Here is a 24,780-nt window from a genome sequence, read left to right on the forward strand (position 1 = left end):
TGGTCTCTGGTCATCTGGAATCTGTGTGCAAATCCTGCAGTGGGCATCCCTGGACAAGTTCTAATGGCCTGAGTTCACAGGTACGGCCCTGGCACTGCCACAGGAGTGGCACACAGAGCCTGGCCCTGGCTGCCCGTTCTGCTGGCACAAGTACTGATGCTGCATCTGGATCAGGGGCCTTAGAAGTGGCAACACCGCACTCTTCCTTGGGCTGGGTGCTACTCAATTGGCTCTCCAGCTGGCCACAGAAGTGCCAGTGACCACTGCCAGTGCTAAACTTGGAGAAAACATGGCATTACTCAGGTGAACAAGCCAAAACTCCTAGAGGGAGGGATGTGGGAGGGGAGGGCAGGGACAGCAACCCCTCCATGGGGACAGGCAACAGAACTTGGCTACTCCCAGGCCTAGACTCCCACTGTCTCCTCAACACCACATATGGATCATATTTCCACAAGTTAAACAGGCTTAGTTTGTAATTACTGAAAGTCTGCTCAGAAGTGTCAAAATATATTGGATATCAATTTACATGATTTGTAGTGAATATACTATGCAAATCTAATGTTTAAGAGCTCTCACTGCAAATTAGCTGGTTCAACTGTACATCACGCAGGAGTTTTGTAAGGAATGTGGCACATATTTAACGTGTTGATCAAGAAAAGCAGTTAAATGACTTTGACACTTAATGTGTCCTACAGGTACCTATATACCCAATAAAGCGTAACTATAAAACACCAATGCATACAAATTAATTGGTAAACTTTGAAAGAAAATAATAAAAGGTTCCTTCTGTAAATCTTCTTCTTTCTCATCTCTGAAAGTACTCAATTTTCATTATGCCTCTCTCTATTCAGTTAGAAAGCTGACCTCCTTTCCTGTGTTCATAGTCTAAACAAGCTAATATCAGACCTAAAAACAGTTTCCTTATTCAGTCTGGGTTGGTTTTCCTTTTCCCCTACATGCATTCCCTTTTGAGTATAGTAACTTGCACAGTTTTGCTCAAGGTAGCTACGCTAAAATACACCTTCACGTCTAGTGAGTTGATCAGTTTTCTTTAAAAAGTAGTTATCACCTTAACAGTTTTTATCAGTTTGATATGCAGATCCTGGCAGGATTCTTTGGTATAATGACAAATTCAGTAGTAAACAGGCATTTCCAATCCTTATGCTACAACTGAAATAAGCAGAATAATCACAAGTGGTGACTAAAATGTAGATGAACAAATTCTTTGGTTGCATGAACAATTTCTACACTGTAATGTTTCATATTTGGAGTTGTCCATGTAGTTTCTTTTCATTTAGATAGACTATGCTTATGTCATAGTAATACATTTATTTCCTGAAGTCAAGTTTACTTATAAAAAACAGTAGACTTACCGAAGTCAAATGCAATTTTCCTATAAATGCAGTGAAGGGAAACACTGAGTCAATTTAAATCTAATTCCCTTTCACTTATAAATTCTGAACTTAGGTTTCTTGTTCCCTTTTCAAAAAAAAGTATTCTTCTTGTAGGCCTGAATGAAGCAGCTTAGCAAAACAGTAATACTGACAAACAGCATCTTACACCATTAGCTAAACATTACAATGAAGGCAGTGAACATTTACAGTATGAAACACTGAGATGGTATCAGCTGAAGAGAAGATTTATGTCAATCCAATTTCTTCAAGTACACTACGTGGGGTCTCTGCTTCCTACGGAGGGAAAATGTGAGACAGCAGTAAATGAACACTGTGTTTGTATTGAGCGGCACCGCACACGAGTTAGTATGGAAGATGCTGAATTGAAAAAGCAAGCTGAAAAGACACGAAAATATGGAAGTACTGCAGTTTGCAAACATGGTATTAGCTGCACTTTTCACAGAGCTGTTAAATAGATTGTCATGGTTCACAGGAATAGCTGGTAGATTTTATTGCCCTTAAGCGTAATAAAAATAAAACAATTCAGATGTACCAGCAGGGAACAAATCACAACCGAGTTAACAGAGATAGGAACTGGGGAGGGACTGGGGAAGGGTCTTGCAATGGAGTCAGTGAATTTTTCAAGGGTCTCAAAAATCTGTTAGGGAAGAATGAATAAATGGGTGAATCAAACTACTGATGCAACTAAGATACAGTATCCCTTCAGATCTTTATAAAAAGTCTTTTTTTTTTTTTTTTTTTTTTTTTTTTTTTACAGTGATCACATGCTTAATTCATCAAACCAGGTCAAGGTACCTTGGTATGCCTGGTGTCAAATTGATCCCTTTTCAGAGCAGGAGGAGTTTTTTAGAACAGGAATTTTATTATTCCACACCAGGCATAAAGTTTTAGGTTAATTCTAATCTTAGAAAGCTTTCCTTAGATTCAGAGAAAGTTGTTTAGTACCAAATTCCAAAGAATTACCATCAGTTTTGTATTCATTACTTCCATAGCATCTGAAAAGAAAGTTTAAACTGGAAACATTAGGCTGATCTTTACCATAACTATTAAAAATGCCCTACTAAATAAAAGGGGATACTGTGTCCGTATCAAAACAAAAGCTTTAATATCAAGAGTATGAATAAACTTACTTTAGCATCCTAAAACAAGATATGTCATGCAGCAGAAAAAAAAAGGCAGATAACAGTTAAGGCAGCCAACTAATTACTTTTCAACTGCTTTGCAAATATTTATTAGAAAAATAATGTTGTAAAATACAAAATTAAACACCTCAAACCTTGCAAATAACATCAGAACACTGTCTCTATCAACCTTGATTATGTGGCATAAAATTATCAAGTTTACGATCATCATTCAGCTCATGTATACGGTGATTCAGCAGTGAAGGAACAAGCTATGATACTTTAAGGCAGCTTCATTTAGAAGTCAGAGCTTGGAACAGGCCACCTCTCAGCATTTTGAGATGACTTCTAAAATCCAGCAGCAAATAAGAAATTACAACAAAAAAGCAAGTTAAATCTGAAAACAAGATACTTGGTATATTAAAGATGTAGTGTTGGCTTAGGTTTTTTCCCTCACTGATGCAATATTTAAATATTCTTAGAACTGCACTGACCTTGACAAAGCCAGACAGGATGGCAGGATTAAAGATTTACATGTGTATTTCACCAAATCCCCAAAAAGAGGCACTGACTGAAGAAATGGCAATGTAGCATTTTTAATATAACTTTTTGTATTATATTCCCAGATTGCTTTGTTGCATTCATTTTAGAAGAGACACACCTCCCCTATCCACCAAGGTAAGGCATTTTACTCAAGAAATCCTACACTGTTAACTAACTATGGCACCAGAACTCAAGAGCATTCTAAAAGAATACAACTTCTCAAGCATTTAAGGCTCTTTAAAATATTTGAAATAAATTCCCTTTTCAATTTTAAGTTGATTAGACAGCAGTGGACACTTAAGAGTTACTCAGGAGTGAAACAGGATATTTACAAAGTTACCTGAAAACAAAGTTCTTTATAGCTATGAAGAAATACAGAGCAGTGCTGCCACTGTCTTTAGAGCAGTTTAGTATTGCTGTCTTCACTGCCAATTCAGTCTTAGATGATTTTCAGCAGGCATATACTTAAACACTAAATTTCTTCAAGTACATCAAGGTCATTGGCTAACTATTAAAAGCAACCTATTTCAAGGACATTAGCTACTTGTCCACAGATACATCACTCATACAACTCAGACATATTTTAATTTTTTTACTACTAAAGCAGTAACCTTGAGGCAGATGTTCCTTCTTATGTGCTCATCAACAATATAATCTCAAGGAACACCTAAGGCTAATGTCTTTTGCTAGAGGAATAACTTCACCAATTACTACTTTTAAGAAACAAATAGAATGAATTTTATTATGTTTTGTTCACATTATTTGTTTTAGTAAGTGTCAAACATTTTATGTAATTCTTATGTAAAACATTCTGCGGTGTTATATACTACCTGCAGCTCAGAATCACCCAAGGCAAACAACACAAATTTGAAATATCAGAACACAGATGAGGAAAAAAGTCATTCACATGAGACAGAAGTGCATGCAATACTTTATTTCAAACATGCCAGAAAAGCTAATTCATTACCTAGTCATTTAGAAGCAAGCAGCTGTATACAGATAACAAGAAAAACAGCATCTCATTACAGCTCAATGCACAGCATTTTAAGCCAACAGGCATGAAATAATGCAGGCTAAAGCAGCATTAACCAGACATCCAAACACATTGTTAATGGCTCACAGGAAAAAAAGGCAAACTTGGAAATGGAAAACCACTCCTATGATCTTATTTTCTAAGATTTCAGAATGCTGCAAATCCAATCCAAATCTTTTGTCTAATCCCCTAAATCTCCCACTTTTATGTCAGTTTAACATTTGGAAGGTAGTGCATTACCACATATAGTACATGGAAATAGTTTGTTTATGGTTCATTTTATAATCACCTCCTTGATAATTCATGGAAACAGTTTTCAAAATCAGTATTGGTATTAGGTTACAAACAGGATGCATTACATGCCCTCTCACTCTGCCCACTTTTCAACTGAATCCACTCACCCTCGTGGCAGTATTCCAATACACAAGGCAGCCTGCACTTAGAACTGGAAATGCCAATTTAAGAAGGCATATTGCAAGTATACTGTTAATGGACTTAGATCTTTCCAACCCTAACCATTAATGGTTGGACTCAATAAGCTTAGAGGTCTTTTCCAACCTTAATGCTTCTATTATTCATTTGTAAAGCAATGATCCTGTTCTCGCTTTCAGTGGCAGCAACTGTTAAACTACTCACGAGAGTGTTCTGAAGATCTAAATACAAATGTTTTCATTTCAGATTTACCCATCATTCTCTTTGACCTAATCAATTCCGCCTCCCTCCTTTTTGTAAGGTCAGTCACACTACTGTGCCAGTCTTCAGAAAGGGACAGTGGTATTTGCACCTTTAATTAAGATGCATGGTCTACACAGAATTTCACTCAACATCATTTAATACTTGTGTGTATATACATTTCACATGATACTACTCCTTCACTACTTTCTCTGTAAGTCTTTTAACTTCACCTACAGACTTTAAGTGTATGTTTAAATACTACAACAACCTATTTAAAAGATAAACATGGGTTGAGTAATGTTACACTATAGGTGTTGCAGTATATAGATGTTTAGCTCAGAAAATGCTACAGAACTTTTAAGCATAAGACTTCAAGCTTACACACAATAAAAAAGTTAAACCATATGCCAACAAGCACAAGTTTTGTTGAAATGAGACGTGAAGAGACAACACTGTAAAACAGGGGGAAGAGGAAAGTACAACAGCAGAGAATGGTTGTGGCATTCTATTAGATTCAAGATGACTGGATTCAGCAAGCTGATGATAATGTTCTGTCATGAGTAAGTCACAGGTCTATCTCCTCTGAAATTCTGCATGCATGATGAATGAAGCCATTTAGTACACTGGTACATTAAAGTATTCATGACGTGGCTACAAAAGAAATGTACATATTCTTATACATAATAGAAAGGTGGACAGATACGCAAGAAAACAAAAATATTATCTCACTATTGTATCTCTGACATTAAAAGGACATTTGATACAGAAATACAATATTGTATTTTTGACTACTCTACATTTCCAGGGGGTGAGGGTAGTGGGGAGAATCATCATTTTACCCCCCCATACTTGCATGCTGTGTCCAACAACACACAAAACAACTTCACATCATAAATACTTTATTGCATAAGCTCAGAGTTTCTTCTTAGCCAAAAAATGTTTCAAGCAGAGATACTGTTCCAGAGATGGACCACCCTATCTATTACTTGTCTCTGCATCAAGCATTGACTGTTGGCTTCTGTCAGAGACAGACACAGGGCTAAGTGGCACCTGACATCACCCACCACATCTGCTCCAATAAAACACATATTTAGAGGTACCAGGCCTCCAGAACACGGCTGTGAGCAGCACTGTGCCAGGGTAGTACAGCAGTGGCATTACTGGTGACAAAAATTACATTTAGTAGAAAGAGGGTCTGTTTAGAAAAAGGGAGGCATCTGATACACCTCTCAAAGTTTTCTTTGCTTTTGGATTATGCTGCTGAACTCAATACACTCTTGCATGATTGGCATGAATGTCAGTATTCAATTTGCTGAAAGATGAGCTAGAAAGAAAGCAACACTCAATTTTCTTATCAAAATCAGTGCCTTGAAGACAGATGACATTTTTAATGGCGTAACAGCAGTTTTGGAGCATCAGCCCCATATATGCCCATTAAACTTTTCCTGGGATGAAAGCACACAAATCTACTCTCTGCATGTCAGTTTCCGTCTTTGATCCTGTACCAATTACAGTCTTCAATCTATTTTAGTATCCCACTTCCCAGAATGACAGAAGTTTTAGAACAGAACTGAGAGAGTTCCCAGGGACTTCTAAAACTGTCTCCTCGGCTCCATCTCAGTTTATTCACATGTCCAAGCTTGTGTGTTTTTAATTTCTATTCTCGAATTACAAAAAAAGCACAACAAAAATTTCCTAGAAGTTCTACAGTTTTTACACTGTTTTTCAATATCAGTAATCTGAAGATCATGTCACAGTAGTTTAAATTATTCTGACTAAGCTAACTACAAATCCAGTAGTTCTCAAAATAATAGCACCTATACAACTCTTTAACAGTTGCAAATAAGTTTTATGATGCATGCTATAACTTTTAGAATTCAAAAGAATCTGGTATATAATAAAGAATTACAAATGTGAATTTTAACACTTAACACCTCTTGCATGGCTTAAGTAAAAAGCATCAGTCTACATTAAAAACAAAATGCTGAGGCATATTCCTAACTGGAAAGGCATTGCATGATGATAGTGTATGTTATTAGGGAGTAGGAGTCTTGACTAAAAAGAATAAAGTACTAGCTTTAAAATTCCTGGAGCCTCCACAGACAAATATTCCCAGGGAGGTCCCTGTGGAAAACTCCTGCTTTACTTACACTGGTGGACTGTTCATGAAGACAACTGAAAAACAGGCATACTGGAATAATCTAAAATGCCAATTTTTATCTGGGAAACATTTGCATACACATAATTCCCCTCTTCCTTGAAAAAAAACTCATGTCTTCCAGTGTTCACCATTGGAAATGTGGAGCCAACATTTGGCGTTGGTGTCTTCACTGAAATGCCTGTCAAATCTTGCAACAGATTTCTCCCTGATTTTACATTAGATCTCTGGACAGACAGAAAGAAGAGCAAGAGCCGTTCATTTTCTGGCAGTCTTATGTGGCCAATTACAACCCACTGTTGTTGTATTCAAGGATTATGTGTGTACACAATCTTTAGCACCCTCTTTTGCCTGGAAACACTGACCATGTCCCATTTTACATAACTGTAAACATGAACAAATAAGGCCATGAAGTGTTCACGTTCATTTCATGTTTATCCACTTATTACCTTTTCAGTACTTTCCACACTTACACAGTCCTGGGGTATTCCTCACCCTGGCTTGTACTTTTAATGATTTACAACTTGAGGAATTCGCTATCTTTGATGTTAAAATCACGGTACACAAAATAAGATGATTGACTCAAATTACTGCTGTGGGATTAGTGCCTCATCTTCACAGAAACTTACTGTTTACTGATAAAGCAAGATAGATTGTCAGGTAACAATAGGAAGAAAGTGGTTATTTCACTCCTGGTGGCTTTTTAGTTTACAGAGCTAAACCACTAGTGTGGTAAACACTACCACAACTAGACTAGCAGTGAACTGACCTTGTAGAGGTGAAACTAAAGGATTCAATGGAAGACAACAGTAATGGAGATACAAAGTGATAACACAGCAATGTAAGGAAAACAGTGGAGTTCCAGTGAGGCCTCTGTACCCCACCAAGGACATCCGGGACCATCCCACACAGGGCCTGGCACTGTGGGCAGCCTTACAAACAACCAAAAGGAAAATGAAGTTTTGACAAATTGTTTGCCATCACAGAACTGTGGTGAACAAGGTTCAACTATGATTGACTTTTTTTTGTGTTCCCCACTACACTATCTCCAGAGCAGTTGGCCTGCTGGTCTAAATACCAGAAAATACAATATGGGGAAGGAACAGTTGTCAAATTCCACAACCAATATCTACACTACCTTGCCTTCTTTTGGTGGGAACGTGCAGACCTCAAGGACGTGCTCACAGGCTCAGATGTTGTCTAAGATAACAATCTAGATCTAGTGAGTTTATAAGTTAGTTGATCTAGAAGCTAGGAGGAGGCAGTGATTATCCTTACAGCACAATATAATGGCAAACTAACATGAAATACCACCTCTGAAAAATCATCACTGAAAAATTTGGATGTAAACTGGTTTTCTGACTTTAACACATAGGTCTTAGATCCTAGTATTGCCAGAAAAGTAACAGCTCTACAACACAAGCTGCACACTGTGGAATTGCAATATTTTAAAGTTACTAGAATTAATCTTTTTCAAAACAGCATCTGTGTTTACAACTCATTTTTAAAAGCTAATAATACTCTGAAATTGTCAGCCTGAGTCACTGGAGATACTTTAAATCAGAAAAATGGTACAGTTGATCTGAGTAAACAGAACTATTTAGGCAGTCCAACCCAAATGACATCTTCTCAGCCAACTCAGTCATGACCCAAACTAATTAAAAATCATAACCAAAATAAAATTAGAAGGGACTTCATTTAATCCAGTCCCCCAAATAGCATACCTGTAACTTTCCTGAGAGTTATTTCATCTATTAAAGGCATCCAGTAATGCCTTTTTATTGTGCTCCAGGCAATCTACTTAAATGCTACATTATCATCTCCACTGGAAAATTTGCCTAACATCTACCTTGAATTATTTTCTTGCTGCAATTTGAGGTATTTTATGTCTGTAGTGGACAAGAGAAGTGTGTTATTTCTTCAGGCAAGATAAGAGAAATTATTTGTGTCTACCCCAAACTGTCTCAAGTTCAGTGTGTTGTAGGGCTGCCATGTTACCGATGACATCTCATGGCAGTGACATAGACTTCATGAATTCTTGGCACGACTTTTTTTTCAGGGGAAGTTTGCTTAGGTTATTGTTTTAACTTCTTTCCCATCAAAACCAGCACAAAGCCTATGAAGGCAAGCCATGTTAAACTGCAGACAAAAATTACAGCTGCCACCTTTTGATAAAGAGTTGGCTTTTTTCCTCAGTCAGCATCTAACAAAAGCCTAGCTCAAACACCAGACAAGATGTGGGACCATGGATTGTACAGAAGTTTGGGAAGAAGCAGGCTATGGGGAAATCAAGAGCGGAGGATGAGGGTTTCCATTTAAAAACATGAAGTTTTTGCAGCAGGAAGAGATTAACATTTAACAAGCACTTCCTGAGCAATGCTTCAGAAGCAATTACTTTTACACTCTACTTCTGAATCGTTATTGGGAAATATTTCTAATGAACGGCTACTTTAGGACATTGCTGCTGTTCACTTGCCTTTTCAAGGATTTCAAAACAGGAGAGTAACTGTTTCCCAATCTTTTCTTAGCTAACTGTTCAGAAACTTCTACTAGATAGAAGGGTTTGGGTTGGAAGGGATCTTTGAGATCATTTAGTTCCAACACTTGTGCCATGGGCAGAGACACCTTCTAACAGGACAGGTTGCTCAGGGCCCATCCAGCCTGGCCTTGAAATTTCCCACTAAGGCATTTTTGTTGTGAAATTCTATTTGTACTTTCAAAGAAGAGCAAAGTGTTTTCTCACAGAACCTAGAAATGCTTATGAGGTCTTGAACATCTTCAAAGACAAGTATTAACTATGATGCTCTTACAAAAAAAAAGAACAAAAAAACCACAAGCAAATAAAAAGAACACTGCTTCATCAATGCTAACTCCTAGTCAAGATCTTGTCTGCAGCTTCGTATACAGAGAAAACAAACAATCTTCAAGATGGATGCAAATCGGTCAACACAATTCTCAACTGGAGTATGAAACAGCAAGTTGTCCTGCAAATGTTATTTAGCAAAACGTCCTAGCACATGCACAGACTTCGGCTCTAAAACATCACCTCAACAAGGCCAGAGCAGGGGAGTATGACAGAAGGTCAGCAGCAGCCTGCCTGCCTCTCTCCCAAAAGCAGAAGTAGAAAGATCAGCTGAAGCTTTGTGTGCTATAACCGGATAATAGTAGCTGCTTCCTGCCTCTTAGCTGCTACTCTGATCTGCCGGCTCAGAGGTGATAATCGCTCTGGGAGGCTCTGCTTCTCATGTGCCAATCAGTTGCTATGCAGCGAGCCAGGAACAATCGACAGCCCAGCCTTTAGCAGTAAGGATGGTTCTAAGAATCCATCAGAGGCTCCATCACCAAAACACAAATGCTTTAAGCACGTATTACAGCTGAGTACTTTGTATTGTGAAGCTAGAGCGAAAATTCTTAAAAATCACTGAGTTCTCGAGCAGATAAGCCAACAGTGTCTGTATGTTTGGCAAACTGCCAAACTATGCACATAAGGATTCATTAATGTTTTCTTCCAGCACTGCAGATACAGGTTTGCATTGCTTATTCTCCTTTGCTACAGGAAGCATTTCCTAAACTGCAGGGCTGTTATCTTTGAAGGGATGACCAGAATACGCTGCTGCAACAAGCCATGTCACATCCAATATTATTCAGCTTCCATGGCAATGGCATTTAAGCATCCCCCTTCTTTCCTGGTCCTGCAGCACTTTGCGTTCTTACAACTGTTTGGACAAATGTTTGCAGGCACAAGTTATAAACATGGAAAAGAAAAGCTGCTGACTTTATGTTTTTAGAAATGAGAAATTTGAATTGGATCAGTTTAAATGGATCTGAAATCCAGTTCTAGAATGGTCATAAAAATAGTTTTTCTGGCACACAGGAAAGAGGGATAAAAAGGACAGCTGAAAACTCCAAAAGTCAATACTGCTGCTGAAAAGCTCCTTGCTACACTCCTATGACTCAGGGCAACAGCAGGGGTGCAGCATATGACAAGCAAATTAGAACCTACCTATGCATGCTGACTTGGGGGTTCACAGCAGACAGTCAGCCAGGACAAGGTGTGTGGAACACTGGCTTTTTAAAACACTTAAGATACTGTGATTTTTTAAAAATAGCATGTAATTTAAGCTGCACTATCAGCTTTAGCAAAAGTCCTGGCTTGCCAAAAGCAGCTGCTTTTTACTTCCCTTTTCAATGCCACTTTCTTCCTCCTGGCACTTCCCTCATGCTCCCCTGCACGAGCTCAAGTTTTAGCTAACAATCTAGGAGCCCCAGAACCACAGGGCAAGTGGATCAACACAACACAAAGGTGGCAGTGGGAATGGATCCAGCTTTCTCTACAGGAGTCACTGTCACCATGCATTTGGGTGATGAGCAAACTGTGTCCTGACTCAAGATCATGACTGTACCACTGTAAAATGCTCTCAGTAAAAAGCAGAATTTCTACACAGTAGAATTTGAATGTACAATATAAAGATTTCACCTGGTTTTCCACTATTACACAAGTCTTACCATAAATTTCACCACATTCTCTATGGAGATGACTACTTCTGAATACGTGGCTTATTACAATTGCCACATGGAACATGTAGTACTCAACACCCTAGTTTACAAGAAACTCTCTCTAAAACAGCCATCCAAAAAAACAAATTCTACTCATTCTGGGCTTGGTTATGCCTCGTAGAGTAACAAGGATTAAAGTAATTTGAAGTTGTATAACCTATTAGTTAAATATCAAGTTAATCCAAGCACCAAAGCTATGAGTCAAACTCCTCCCCTTGCCCGAAGGCAACCTCCTTTACCTCAGGAGATCTTTCTTTAACACAGATGATCTTCACTCCTATATACAAGCTGCAGGTCCTTACTGCAGGCAAACTATTCCCCATCTCTTACTATGTGCAACCAATCCATTTGTCCCTCTCCACTCAGCCCAGCAGATGCCATCTCCATTTCTCCATATTCTGAGGAACCACAATAACCTTGTAAATTAAGGTCTGAACACAGCAACTATTCCTTCACTCCTTCCAGGGAACAGTACAGGCCAAGAAGTAGCATTCCATGGGCATCAGATAACGTCACTGTGTTTAATGGGGACAAAGAACATTTCTTCAACTGAAACTATGCCCATACACAGAATTCACCCAGGGACATACTGTAGACAAGTAAATTGGAGTTACACAGAATTCTCTAAGCCTGAGCTTGTATGTGCCAGAAGCGGTCTTTGTAGCCATCTGAGACACAAACAAACAAACAAATAAAGATTAGGACTCCTAAGTAGCAGCTCTGTTTGTAGCATAGGTCCCAAACAATATAGGTAGCTTTTTAAAGTTCTAATTGCAAGGAAAGTTTTACAGGCACAGTTTAAACTCTAACCTCACCATGAGAATCACACTCTTTGTACATGAACTTGTTATCATGAAGAGCATAGAAAAAGCAATAAAATTGGGGAAAAAACGTAGGAAGTATCAAGCTTGAGCATGTAGGTTTTTCTTACAGCTGTTTTAGAGTATGTCCAAGCTCATACAGGAAATTGTTTTGAACAAATGTTGTTGGCTGCCCTAATTCTTCAGGTCTAATATCCAAGCAGGTTATTGGCTGCTCCCCTCTTCCCTACACAGAACAATGGCTGTATCATACACTAAGAAACACTTAAATGGTGAAAATACCCATACACCAACTGTGAATTTGGTTTTGAACACGTTACAAATATTTTTGCCTACTATAATTATTTTCTTTTATCTGGAAACTAAGTCCTGATATTTATAAAGCTGCATGTGAAATTAGATCTATTACCACAGTTCCACATTACAAAAGCCAATTTGTTTACTGAACTACTTGTTTATCATTATATCAAATAAGCAGCAGAGGAATTAAGTTTTCTCCAGCAAATCATTTCCATGTCCGTTTTAAACTTGCTTTATGCAAATTAAAATCTTACCTTTATTAGTAGGACTGCCACAACGTACTCCACTTATGCTTTGGACAAAAATATGTTGCAATGCACTATATATGCAAATAAGCTTTGTTCTATCATGCAGCATCCGGCATTTGATATACAGTCAATTGCAGCAGCACCCAGTCTTTTTAGGGCCCATTTTCTTTGCACAGCAGATGTAAACAGCTCATTTTCCAATAAATACATGTTTACATGGGCTGATTGTAAGTAAACAAAGCCAAATATCTGTTTAGTTATTAGCTTTGGTATCCATTTCTCTAACTTGCATTATCCCACTTAATTATCAACACCAAAGAAAGCCAGTAGAAGTCAGACATTTCAAGTTGATGCAGTTAGTACATAAAAGGAAAATAAAAGGAGACAGTCAAAGCACTCTTCAAAGACCATCATGCAAGTGTTGCAGAAAGTTAAGCCCATCACCCATTTTTTGTTTACCCTTGCAAGGACTTAATTACACGTGCAGCAGTCTTTGCATAGCACCCATTTAATCCATGCCACCAAAATGGTAAACTTGGTAGTTACCAATCATTTAGATGGGTCAAAAGGGCTAATGCCTTAGATTGCTCTTAATCATAAGATATCCTCAGACAAACCTCCCCAGTCTTCATTCTGGCTCTACAAACAAAATCAAGCAGCAGTGAAAATGTAATACCAACTACTAAAAAAAAAAAAAAAAAAGAAACAAACAAAAACTCAACATCCACCCAACCATGTACAGCTTATTTACATTTAAAACAAGACTTAAAAATATTCTGAACTATATATAAAAGTAAATTCAGTTATTTCACTCAAATCTGTTTCAGCTATTGTTGTTCCTTAGGTTAATATAGTTTTAATAGGTCTTCCTAAAAGTCCACTGTTAAGAAAGCAAATAGAAATGCATCAGAAGAAAACATCTGTTCAAAGACTTCAAGTAGATGCATTAAAAAAAAAGTTTATTTTTCATTTCTTAACCAGAGTAAAGGATAATGGTACCTTAAAAGAGTAAGTCGTAGAGAGTTTTTTAGAAAGCTTCAATTGTGCATGAAGGAATATTAATTCAAAGATTTTATTTTTTTAAAGAGACTTAAAAGCAGTTGCTCAGTATTAGAACAGATTGAGAGTGTAATAGAATAGGATGATACCAAATTTACATATATTTAATTCAGTGATTAACTGTCACATAGTATTATTACTAACATTGGTATTAAAATAAGACTTATTCCATGAAGAAAAGTAAGTTTCATTCAACCTATCATCCTTGAAGTAATTTAAACAATTTAATTCAAAATTCATATTTATTAAGTCACCATTGTTACTTGCTGGGCAGTCACTTTCATGTCATATTGCTTAGTGCAAAAAGTTCCACATTTTCACTTTAATCAATTCATCTGTTAATCAAACATACTCATAATTCTCAAAGAGTTGTGAACAATAGCTCTTCTCAGACTTTTTTTTTTGCCTTTTAATATCAAATTTTCAGCATAGAATTTAATATACACACTTTCATTGTATCTTGATACCCATCACTACTTGGCAACAAAAAATATAGCTTCTCCCTTAAAAGTAAATAAAAGCCCTAAAACACATACCAGCAATGTGCCCCAACATCTGTACATCAACAGAGAAGACCACAAAGAAATGAAAATCTAAAACCAAACACAACAGGATGCCTCCTGGGGACATTTGTATTCTTCTCACCTAATATTCTCTGGCACTCTAAAACCATCTTCAAAGGAAGTGAAAATTTTAGAAAGGGTAGTAGCACTGCAACATGACACATCATCTCAGACAACAGAGTAAAAATGGAATTTTCTCCTCACAATCTCAAGATCCAAACATTAACATTGCTCTTTTCAACATTCTGCCACATCCAATGAAATTGTTCCACTAAAATGCAGATTAATGCGAGCATTCAAGAAAGAGCACCTGATTGTGAAGATACTCCTTACTCTCAAGCAGCCTCCTGCAATTGTTCATTGAGTTTACTGTTTATTAATGAGAAGCACATGACTAAACTGAAAACAGCAATGGCATATGCAGCAGTGCTAAATATTTCATTGCATCACCCTGACACAGTGCGTCTAGTGCTAAGGACAGGAGAATGTCCCTGGAAAAGAATCTATCTGTTCAGTGTACAGAATAAATATACCCTTATTAGAATTATGATCTACAAAGAGTTCAGTGTGTTGTTAATATATCCTCAACAGTTCTACAAGAATTGCTTATATCAGTATATGATCAAGTTCACAGTTTGCAAACTGATCAGTATTGGAATTCACACCAGAGGGGGTACTGAATAGTTATGAGACAGCAAGGACTGCTTATGCTAATTTGTCTTACTTATAATTGAAACTTTCTGATGTTTCAATTTGCAAAGCTTAATGAATGCATATTTAACACTTATATGGAAGACTCCTTCCTCAACTTGTTGAGTCTTAAGATCTTCTCATTTTTATTTCTTTTGATTTCTTTAATGTAGTAGAATTAGCCACATCTTACTTGCATACACACTTAAACAAACAAAGAAACAACAGCAACAAAAAAAAAAATCAGACTGAGCAGGGAAAGAGGTCAAAGCATGATATGCTAACTTCCTGGATACTCAGCACCACCTTTTCAACAAGTTATTTAAATCTGCAAGCATTAACCTCCTCTTCCCCCATTAGTACATGGGAAAAAGAGATGCAGGTTCTACTATTCATTTTCTGGAATACTTCCTATTGCTTTAAACATGAGAGTATGATCTGATAAGTATTTGCAGGAAAGCCTATTCCGCAGTGCAAGAAGGACAATTTAAAATTATCTATTAAAAATACAGAAATACCAAGGTTTACAGAGCTGTCTGCTACTATTAAATTCACAATCTTCAGAGGGTTGTTCCTAAGAGCTGGATGCAGCACTCCAAGTGGGGTCTCTCCGGAGCAGAGTAGAAGGGCAGAATCCCCTCCCTTGACCTGCTGGGACACTGTTACCGATGCAGCCCAGGGTACAATTGGCTTTCTGGGCTGCAAACACACATTGCAAGGTCATGTCCAGCCTCTCATCCACCAGCACCCCCAAGGCCTTCTCAGCTGCTCTTGATCTGTTCACCCTTCAGCCTGTACAGATACCAGGGATTCACTTGACCCAGGTGCAGCATCTTGCACTCGATCTTGTGCAACTTTGTGAGATTCCTATGGGCCCACTTCTCCAGCTTTGTCCAGGTCCCTCTGGATGGCATCCCATCCTTCACATGCATCAACTGCACTACTTGGCTTGGTGTCACCTGCAAATTTATTGCGGGTGCACTCAATCCCTCTGTGTCATTAACTAAGACATTAAACAGCACTGGTCCCATTACTGACCCCGAGGAACACCAAGCCATTGACCACTGTCCTTTGGATATAACTGTCCATCCATCAAATAGACCTCTTGAATTTAGAGAGAACAATGCTATGGGGAACTGTGTCCAGATAAATGACATCGGTAGCCCTCCCCTGGCCCACTGATGTAGTTGCTCCATTACAGAAGGTCACTGGATTGGCAGGACTTGCCCTTGGTGGAGCTGTGCTGGCTGTCCCAAATCACCTCCCTGTCCTTCACATGCCCTAGCACAGCTCCTAGGAGGAGCTGTTCCATCATCTTCCCAGGTATAGCAGCGAGGATGACAGGTTAGTAGTTTCCAGAGTCCTCCTTTCCACTCTTTTTAAAACTTAAGTATAAAGCTTCCCTTTTCCCAGTCATTTGGGACTGCATCTGACTGCCATGACTTTTTGAGTATCATGTGGAGTGGCAAACACTAAGACCACTATAATCCCTCTCTTCTATAAATACATCTTCAGAGACTGAGTTCTGAAATGCATTTTACAAAAGCATCGCTACCAAAACACTACAACTTGCTCTTCTGTGAATTGGAAGGGATTTCAAACCCACAAAAATCATAGCTATTTCCTAATCCTTAAATAATGAACTAACAATCTATCACTTTTCATTCACAGTAACTCACAGATCCCCATATATGTATCTTCTAAAATGTAATCGTTGATCATTATCTGTGCCTAAAATCAAGCTGATGCATGTCTTTTAACTACAGTGACCTACCGACCAACAAAGCTGACCACCTGAAACTGAGATGGAAATTACACATGAAGAGCACATGGCAGTCAAGGCAGTCAGATGTCCATGATCATAAAGATTCCATTATTTATTCTTGTTTCACATTCAGAGGAACACAGGTACAGCCAAGGCCAATAATGCCACTGCCAACTTAGGAAGTCTATTTCAACAGTCTATAGTTAAGAAAGAACATTAAGTGAAGGCTGAATTAATTGTATTCATTATGGTAAGTTTCTCAGGCAAGTGGTAAGAAACAGCTGCTTACAAAGGCTGTTTCCTAAACCAGACAAAATCCCTTATACCCCCACCCACTGGAGGCTTAAATATCAGAATTTTCTTTTGTCAATGCTAATGACAAAATGAAGGAGTTTTGGCATATCTCAAAGACAACCTAATACCTACTACTATGCATACCTTCAAACCTATGGTTTCCAATAAGCACATTTCATCTCCAAGAAGAAAATTCTTATGGCATATGCAGGAAATTCACCAGAGTTGCATTTCCAAAGATGCTCATTCTAAAACCAAAAGCTTTAATCTATGAGCAGCTCTAAGCATCTAAGGCAAGTCAGACAACATGAACACTGTCAGCACCCTTCTGGATATAGGATGAGGCAAGGGTTTGAAATAGCAAAGAAAGTAAGGTTAATTGATAGCTTATCTCTTATTCTTCATGTGGAAGGACTAGTAAATACTGCCTGAGGCCAAACTGCAAGAGCCTAAGAAAAAAAAAAAAACACTCACACAGCTTTTAGTTTTTTGATCATTAGTGAAGTAGTGACAGAAACAAACAAGAGTGATTTATGGACAGACTACTGGCCCTTTTATTTAGATACCTCTCAAAAATATAGATTTTTAAGTATTTAGGTGTTCTGCAATCAAATACTAAAAAAAATATACAAACATTCTACAAAAGAATAGTGGTGGACAAAATGGGGATAATTTCCAAAACACTTTTCTAAAATTTACATAGGATAATCAACAAAAGCCATTTTCATTCATAGTCAATGTTTAGGAAATTTTTCTTACTTCAAATGAAGATGAGCAAGTCTGTACAGATTTGCTTTAAAATATATACATGACTGCTTGGTTTAAATATTAGAATTATTAACTCCTTGATTTTAGTACAGTAAATGACCAAGCACCATACTGAATTACTCAAGCCATCAAATAAAACCAGAGCAATTAGACTTTTGAGAGAAATAAATCAAATCCTCTCTTTTGTGTAAAAGATCTATCATTGGTGGTTTCATGCCTTAAAAAACTCAAGAGTCATAAAATCACACATAGGGTTATCTTTTAGCTGTTTCACATGTCACATGTATGTATTTAACTCATGCAACAACACACTGCATCTGCCAATTTCTCTCAGTATAACTGAGTTGCTCACACAACCAAAAACCACCTTTTCAGCAGTGCATGCCTTTGTAATCACCGGTTAAGTATTTAAAATCTCTCTAGCAAACAAGATATAAAATTATCAGCAACATGTAACAGCATTCTTTTGAACAGAAGCATTTCTACAACAGAGTGACAAGGAAGTATGGAAGTACTGGAGTTAATGACCTTTTACTACCCTTCATCTGGGTACCACTGCTAGTATTGATGACTGACTGCTGATAAGTTATCAGGTGGTAATAAACATGGGGGAGGGGTGAGGGAATGAATACTTGAACTAAACACATTCCTGAAGAACTAACAGGAATGTGAAGGTGAGAAGGGTTTTAAAAAGTTAGTGTGTTTCAATCACACAAACTGTAGCAGTTAGTGAAGGGACCTCACAGCACCAAGAACTTAAACTGAAGTAGATGCTCAGACATAAAAGTACATCCCGGAAAACCTCCACAGAAAATACAAGTAGGCAAGGCTAATGAGAATTAATTCACCACTCAGCAATTTGTGCCTCTGCATATTTCCTCCTAACATTACACAAATAGTCACTTAATGTATCTGTAATGATTTTCTTTTGTGTAAGTATTCTGCACAGCTCTTCAAGGTACTTCATATACCAATGCATGTAGCATTACTAATTAATAATGTTGTATATTGAATTAATAATACTGTGTACTCAACTATATATATGTGTATATATGTACATACATATATACACATATAGATTCGGCAATGAGTACTCCAGGCCAAATAAACACTTTGTTGCACATAATTAAAATCTGACATAGTCAAAAACAAATACATGACAACCCTGCTAGAAATATGTTTTCAATTTTGAATCACACTATGTTTCAGTCTGGTAGTTTTGAAGTATTCTGGGAGGCAGAGATCAACTCAAAGTACCAAAAATTCTCCAGATGTAAGAAACTATTATTTTAACAACTCTCTTCATGAAACTCAGCATTTACATAGCAGCAGTTGATACAAAACCCAACTTTTACTGGAAAGAGGCCAAATTTATTGGAAGCTCAATTTAAATAACCAGACTTTTTACAGGGTTTATAAACTAAAAGTCTGGTATAGGGAGTAGTTTTATACTAGATCAACAGTCAATATAATTAAGAACCAAACACAGATGTCCCAACATAGGACTCCAGTGGTGCTGTGATAAACTGCTACATTTCAAATTAATCAGAATTATTTCATAAACCTTTGCAACTGAAAATCTCCTAAAGATGGAGAAAGGAAGAGCAACCAGGGCTAGGAAAAAGTCTCACATTGAAAAAGTGGTATTTCCTTTCGCATAAGATTTTTAACTTGAAGTTATATTAATATGAAATAATATTCTCTGTAAAAAGAGAATGTTCATTGCTTGGAAAAAAAAAATTAGCAATGAATTCCTAGAAATAGAACTGATCTTTTCTTTAGAACAGCCCCACAAAAACAGTGAAAATACAATTCAGAAACAGTAACAATGAGAAAGAATACAATAATTCTACTTTATGTACAATTAACTGCATTTGCAAGAGACAAACTGGAAGACTTTAAGACAAAAAACAGATTATTTTTCTCCCCTGTTTGTAAACTCCAACAGGACTTCTGGTTAAGATAATTCCTTCAAAGAGTAAAGAAAGACTTAAAAAAATTGAATCAGAACACAAGAAGAGGTGGATGCATTTCCTTTCTAGAAAAAAAGGGTAGCAAATTAGTGTGTAATGGCTGTCCTTGTTCATGACAAGAACTTTTAACATGCAGTGGATCTGCCTGTACTCTGAAAGGATTACAAACACAGCTGCTAGGGTAAAGAACACCGTGTGTTTCCCCATCCTACTGATATTTTGCCCATCAAAACACTACCAAGTGGAACACAGAAGGCTTGGAAGAGAATTAAGCAATTAATTCACAGGACAAAATACCAAATTGAAGGTTCGCATAGGGGGAAAAATAGAACAACTTGGATCTATACAGAATCTAGGCAGTAAACCTCAATCCACTTTAAAAAATAAAGGTGTACCATCCCCGTTAAACCATATGTTCACTGACTTGCACACAAGACTGATCATTCCCCAGCACACCAGAATTTTTTGATTTCCATTTAGACATTCAAGGACCTTAACAGTGTACAGTTCAGTAAGAAAAAAACCAAACAAAATTAAATAAACCCAAAATAACCAGTACAGGATGGAGAAATATGGAGAAATGATATTAAGTTTCTCTATACCACTGAACCCCTTCACATCAAATGTTTTTTTTAAAAAACAGTAGACATGCAATCTGTCATCCTTCAACAGTAGTAACAACAAAAGCATTCAAAGTGAAAAAACAATGTTCTTATACTTTATTCTGTATGTTTCTATGGCACAACTATTACTGTTTTGCCAGCTTAGACATGTTCCACAGTAAGCAGCCTATAGCAGAAAAGCAGGTCTAAGAACTAATTAGAACTATACCTGAATGAGTCTCAAAGAAGAGAGTCTAGCTTCTGGATTTCAGCAACGAAACAGTAAAGAAGTAAACATGCATCAGGTATGACAAAAGAACTAATGGTTAATTAATAAAAAAAAATGAAAGACACATGAAGAACACTAAGTTAAATTAGCATGATCTACAATTATCTAGGTATAAACATAGAACAGCCACTTGCATTTACTAGCAGAACACAAAGTCACAGTAGGTTACAACATATGCATGCCAAACCAAACAAAAAGAGCAGCTAACATCATCCTATTGCACACTTAGGACAACTAGCTAAAACCACATGCTAAGCATGCTAAAAAGTACCTTCTAGAAGCTTAGAGCAACAGGTGGTTTTCGAGTCACAGCCTACCATACTGACACTTTGGCCAGAGAAGCTGGATTTGCTTACCTCCTGTAAAAGATCTGCTTGTTCGATGGCTTTAAGGACATTTTTCTTGGAAGTCTCCTGAACTTCCCCTCCTAAAAGGAACTCATCCAGAATGAAATAGGCTTTTTCAAAATTGAAGATGATATCAAGTTCACATACCTAAAAGGAACATCAACCATTATTGCAAAGTGGGAGGATACTCTCACTTGAGGTATACCCTCTCACAAAACTTTATTTGTTCACAGCTTCACCAAACTTTACCAAACCAAGACATCAGGCTGAGGCTGTAACCTTGTAAGGACTGGGGCAACAACAAAAATCAGTCCTTGGAGGGAAAAAAAAATCCTATTTTTTGCTTGAGTTAAAACCAGCAACAGTAACCTCTGAAAAATGCTTTCACTGTTAACAAGGGTTCCATTCACAGCAGTCTGTAAGACACAGCTCTTCAAGAGGCAATAGAACATTCCCTATAAAGCTCTCTCCTTGGCTGCAGTATGCAAAGGTAGCTTACACAATCTTACAGAAAGATATGAAAATAAATAATCTCACATTTCTTGTTCAGTCTGTGCATTCCATAGTCAGAAGGACTACAAATGAAGGCAGAATGAGCAGCAGTTCTTCTAGGAGGGCTAGTGTACATTACTACAGATGTTTGTGTTTGCTGTCTGGGTAAGCAGATGTCTCTCTTGTCTTTCCTTACCGTTCCTGCTACTTCACAACCAACTGCCTCCTTTGGAAGCAGATGTAAGAAGTGCTCACACTAGAGCAGGGCCAGGAAGAAGAAAAGCTTGCTGCTAAGAGTAAGACTTTATCTGACCCCAAGTGAGACTACTGTGAAATGAAATAAATACAGGCAATTAACACCGGATTAATAATAGTTCTTCTCCAAATCAATAATTTAATTTTATATTTTAGCAGTTATAGAAGAGCATCAGTTTAGTTTGGCCAAGCAAGCCACACAAAATATATTAAATGCACCTTTTCAATTACTAATTGGTTATGTTCTTGTAAAAGTGCTGTGGGCAAAAAACAAAATGACAAAATATAAAGAAACTAACTCACACTGCCAAAATACTTGTCAAGAAGTTCTACATAGCGATGAATTATTTCCAGAGTTATTAGTTCATTGTCCTGATCTTCAATAGCACAGCAGAAATACAGGCTTGCATATCTGTAATAACAAAATAATCCTGATGTTAGCATACAAGCATAAGCAAAATGAATGCACTTGAGGAGTATCACATTCTCTGCAGTCCTTCACATTCAAGTTCAGCATATTGTTACTCCAAATCATAACCAAGCAAGTCCTACTAAAGAATGGCTGAAAGACCAGAAGACACACGTGTACAAAAGAGATATCTCCAAGTCAAGCATGACTTCACTCTTTGCCATCCTTTAGCTGACAGAACTAAAATAGCCAAAGAGGTGGTTGGAAACTAAGTATCTTTGATTTTGTGGCATCATGGGAGAGTTCTGAGATAAGATACTTTCTCTTCTCACCGTAACATCCATACATCAGTATATTAATCAACTGATCCAATGTTAAACTTTCATCATAAAAGCTATACACAGATATTAAAAACCATAAAAAATGCCTCAAGAAAGATGAACTGAATTAGCAATTAGGTTTTGGTCTATATAGAGAATTTTAAAAATTCAAGAAACTCCAAAACCAACACCAGTAACATACACCCCAATTACTACTAAGTCAACAGCTCAATTCCTACTAACTGTCCTGGCATCAGACTGATGAGAGGCCATCAAATAGTTTCTAGCAATCCATTTCCATCTAGGAAGACAGGGAATTCTTAACTTCAGCTATAATAGAGTTCCACTCTAACAAAAAGACCATCCAATTCTACTGTGCTCTACCATGTATTTGTTCAAGTCATGTTTTAAAAAAGCTGATAAAAAAACAAAGAAGGAATGAAAGCTGAAAACCCCATTTAGTCCCTTCTAATGTGCCAAAACCATATGCTTTTCAGTCACACATGGTGCAAACCAGATTTCAAGTACCACCTGTTTTAACTGATAATTTACATGAACCAGAAACAGCTTTTGTTTGCCTCTTTAGGCCACATAAAGCACTCTCGAGTAGCCAGCCCTACTGAAAAAGAAGTCATTCAGATGTGAATGCCAAGTTTAAAGTGCATATTTGTTTCCCATACAGAGAAATCCATGCAACTTTTAAACATTACACATATTTTATCAGCTGGGACTTGTCAGACTTTTTGGCTAGCAGTTCTGAAAAAACCCCACTGTATTTTCACTTTAGTGAAATTTGTCTCCTAGATGCCTATCCAGTACCATTTATGATGTGAAAACGTCCCCCCTGCTCCCACTCTGCTCTGAATCAAATTGCTATGGCTTCAACACGAAAGATTAATCAGAATAGCTTCTATACAAATCTTTAAACTACTGTAAAATATTACTGCCTATCCTACCCCCAGACATGATGGGGGAAGAGAGGAAGACGCCTCCAGTGAAGGACAATACTTTTGTTCTCTCACTCTTTCATCTCTTCACCATGGGGATTCATCAGCTCATCAGAAGTCCCATCTGAGCACAGTTTGTTTGATTTTACACGGTTCTGTTTATGCCTCACTAATTTTTCAAGGACATTTACAGTCATTGTAGTAGCTCGTAAGATTCAATCTGTATAAGGAACCTAAACTAATTTTAAAAGCATTGGAAAGAAATATTATAAAGAAAAAAAATGCTTTCAAACCTACTGAGGAATTTATAAGTCAAGCTCCATGTTATATTTCATTGCATCAAAAAAGAGCATTGACACATTATTTCACATTTACACTAATCATCAGCACTCATGCCAAATCCATCTAAACAAGGCTTTCATCACCTTCAGATGAGCAGCACTGATTACGATGAAGTGAAGCTAAACTGTTTCCTTACACTGCTTAAACCCAAGTTGAACCACATACCAGCAGACCTTATCAAATCAAATTTGATTCAAATATTTGAAGTTTATCCACACAGGACAGTTCCTCTGTGCTCTCCTAGTACTTCAAGAATCTCTCTTGATGCACAGAACTATTTTACAGAAAAAGAAGGGGGGAGGGGAGAGAGGGAGACCAACAAAAAATACTTCCCCAGAAAATGGTCTGCTCTCAGTGTCCTCATTTAAAAGAGAGCACAACATACTTTCAGAAGACCATATTTGGCAGCTAGCAAGTAGACTGCACATTCAAGCTCTGCCAACTGCAGTTCTGGAGAAATAAGACCAAGAAACAGAAATTACTCAGTGGGTATCAACACAAAATGGAGGCCTAGGTATCTATTATTATATGCAGAGAATATTTTTGTATTTATTTTTTAAGTAGCAACCATGACTAACAGATCACTACTCAACAAAAAACCCAAAATGCAGATCTAATAAGCCTGAATGGCAAATGGCAGAAGAATTTAAACAAGTCATACCAAAGGGCATGAGCATACTACAAAGGAATGCTTCGGATCCAAATCCTCAGAGGCAATAGTTTATTACAATTTTTTTCCTCTGCAGGAAGGGCTTCAGAAAAAAAGTGTCCACTTATAATCCACAGCAGACACT

The 24,780-nt window shown here is 37.4% G+C and overlaps 1 protein-coding gene across 1 annotated transcript in view; it reads right to left on the reverse strand.

The window, feature by feature from the left end:
* Positions 1–1,551: 1,551 nt before the first annotated feature.
* AP1S2 (adaptor related protein complex 1 subunit sigma 2) overlaps positions 1,552–24,780 on the reverse strand; it is a 29,308-nt gene continuing 6,079 nt past the window's right edge. The window contains exons 3-6 of the mRNA XM_082278221.1: positions 22,272–22,380; positions 21,231–21,368; positions 13,418–13,510; positions 1,552–1,688 (exon numbers count right to left, since the gene is read on the reverse strand). Of these exons, the coding sequence (XP_082134347.1) occupies positions 13,466–13,510; positions 21,231–21,368; positions 22,272–22,380 (292 nt within the window). The 3' untranslated portion in view covers positions 1,552–1,688; positions 13,418–13,465. The remainder of the gene's footprint in view (positions 1,689–13,417; positions 13,511–21,230; positions 21,369–22,271; positions 22,381–24,780) is intronic.

This window comes from Coloeus monedula, assembly GCF_965178545.1.
Source record: "Coloeus monedula genome assembly, chromosome: 3".
Classification (NCBI taxonomy): Eukaryota; Metazoa; Chordata; class Aves; order Passeriformes; family Corvidae; genus Coloeus; species Coloeus monedula.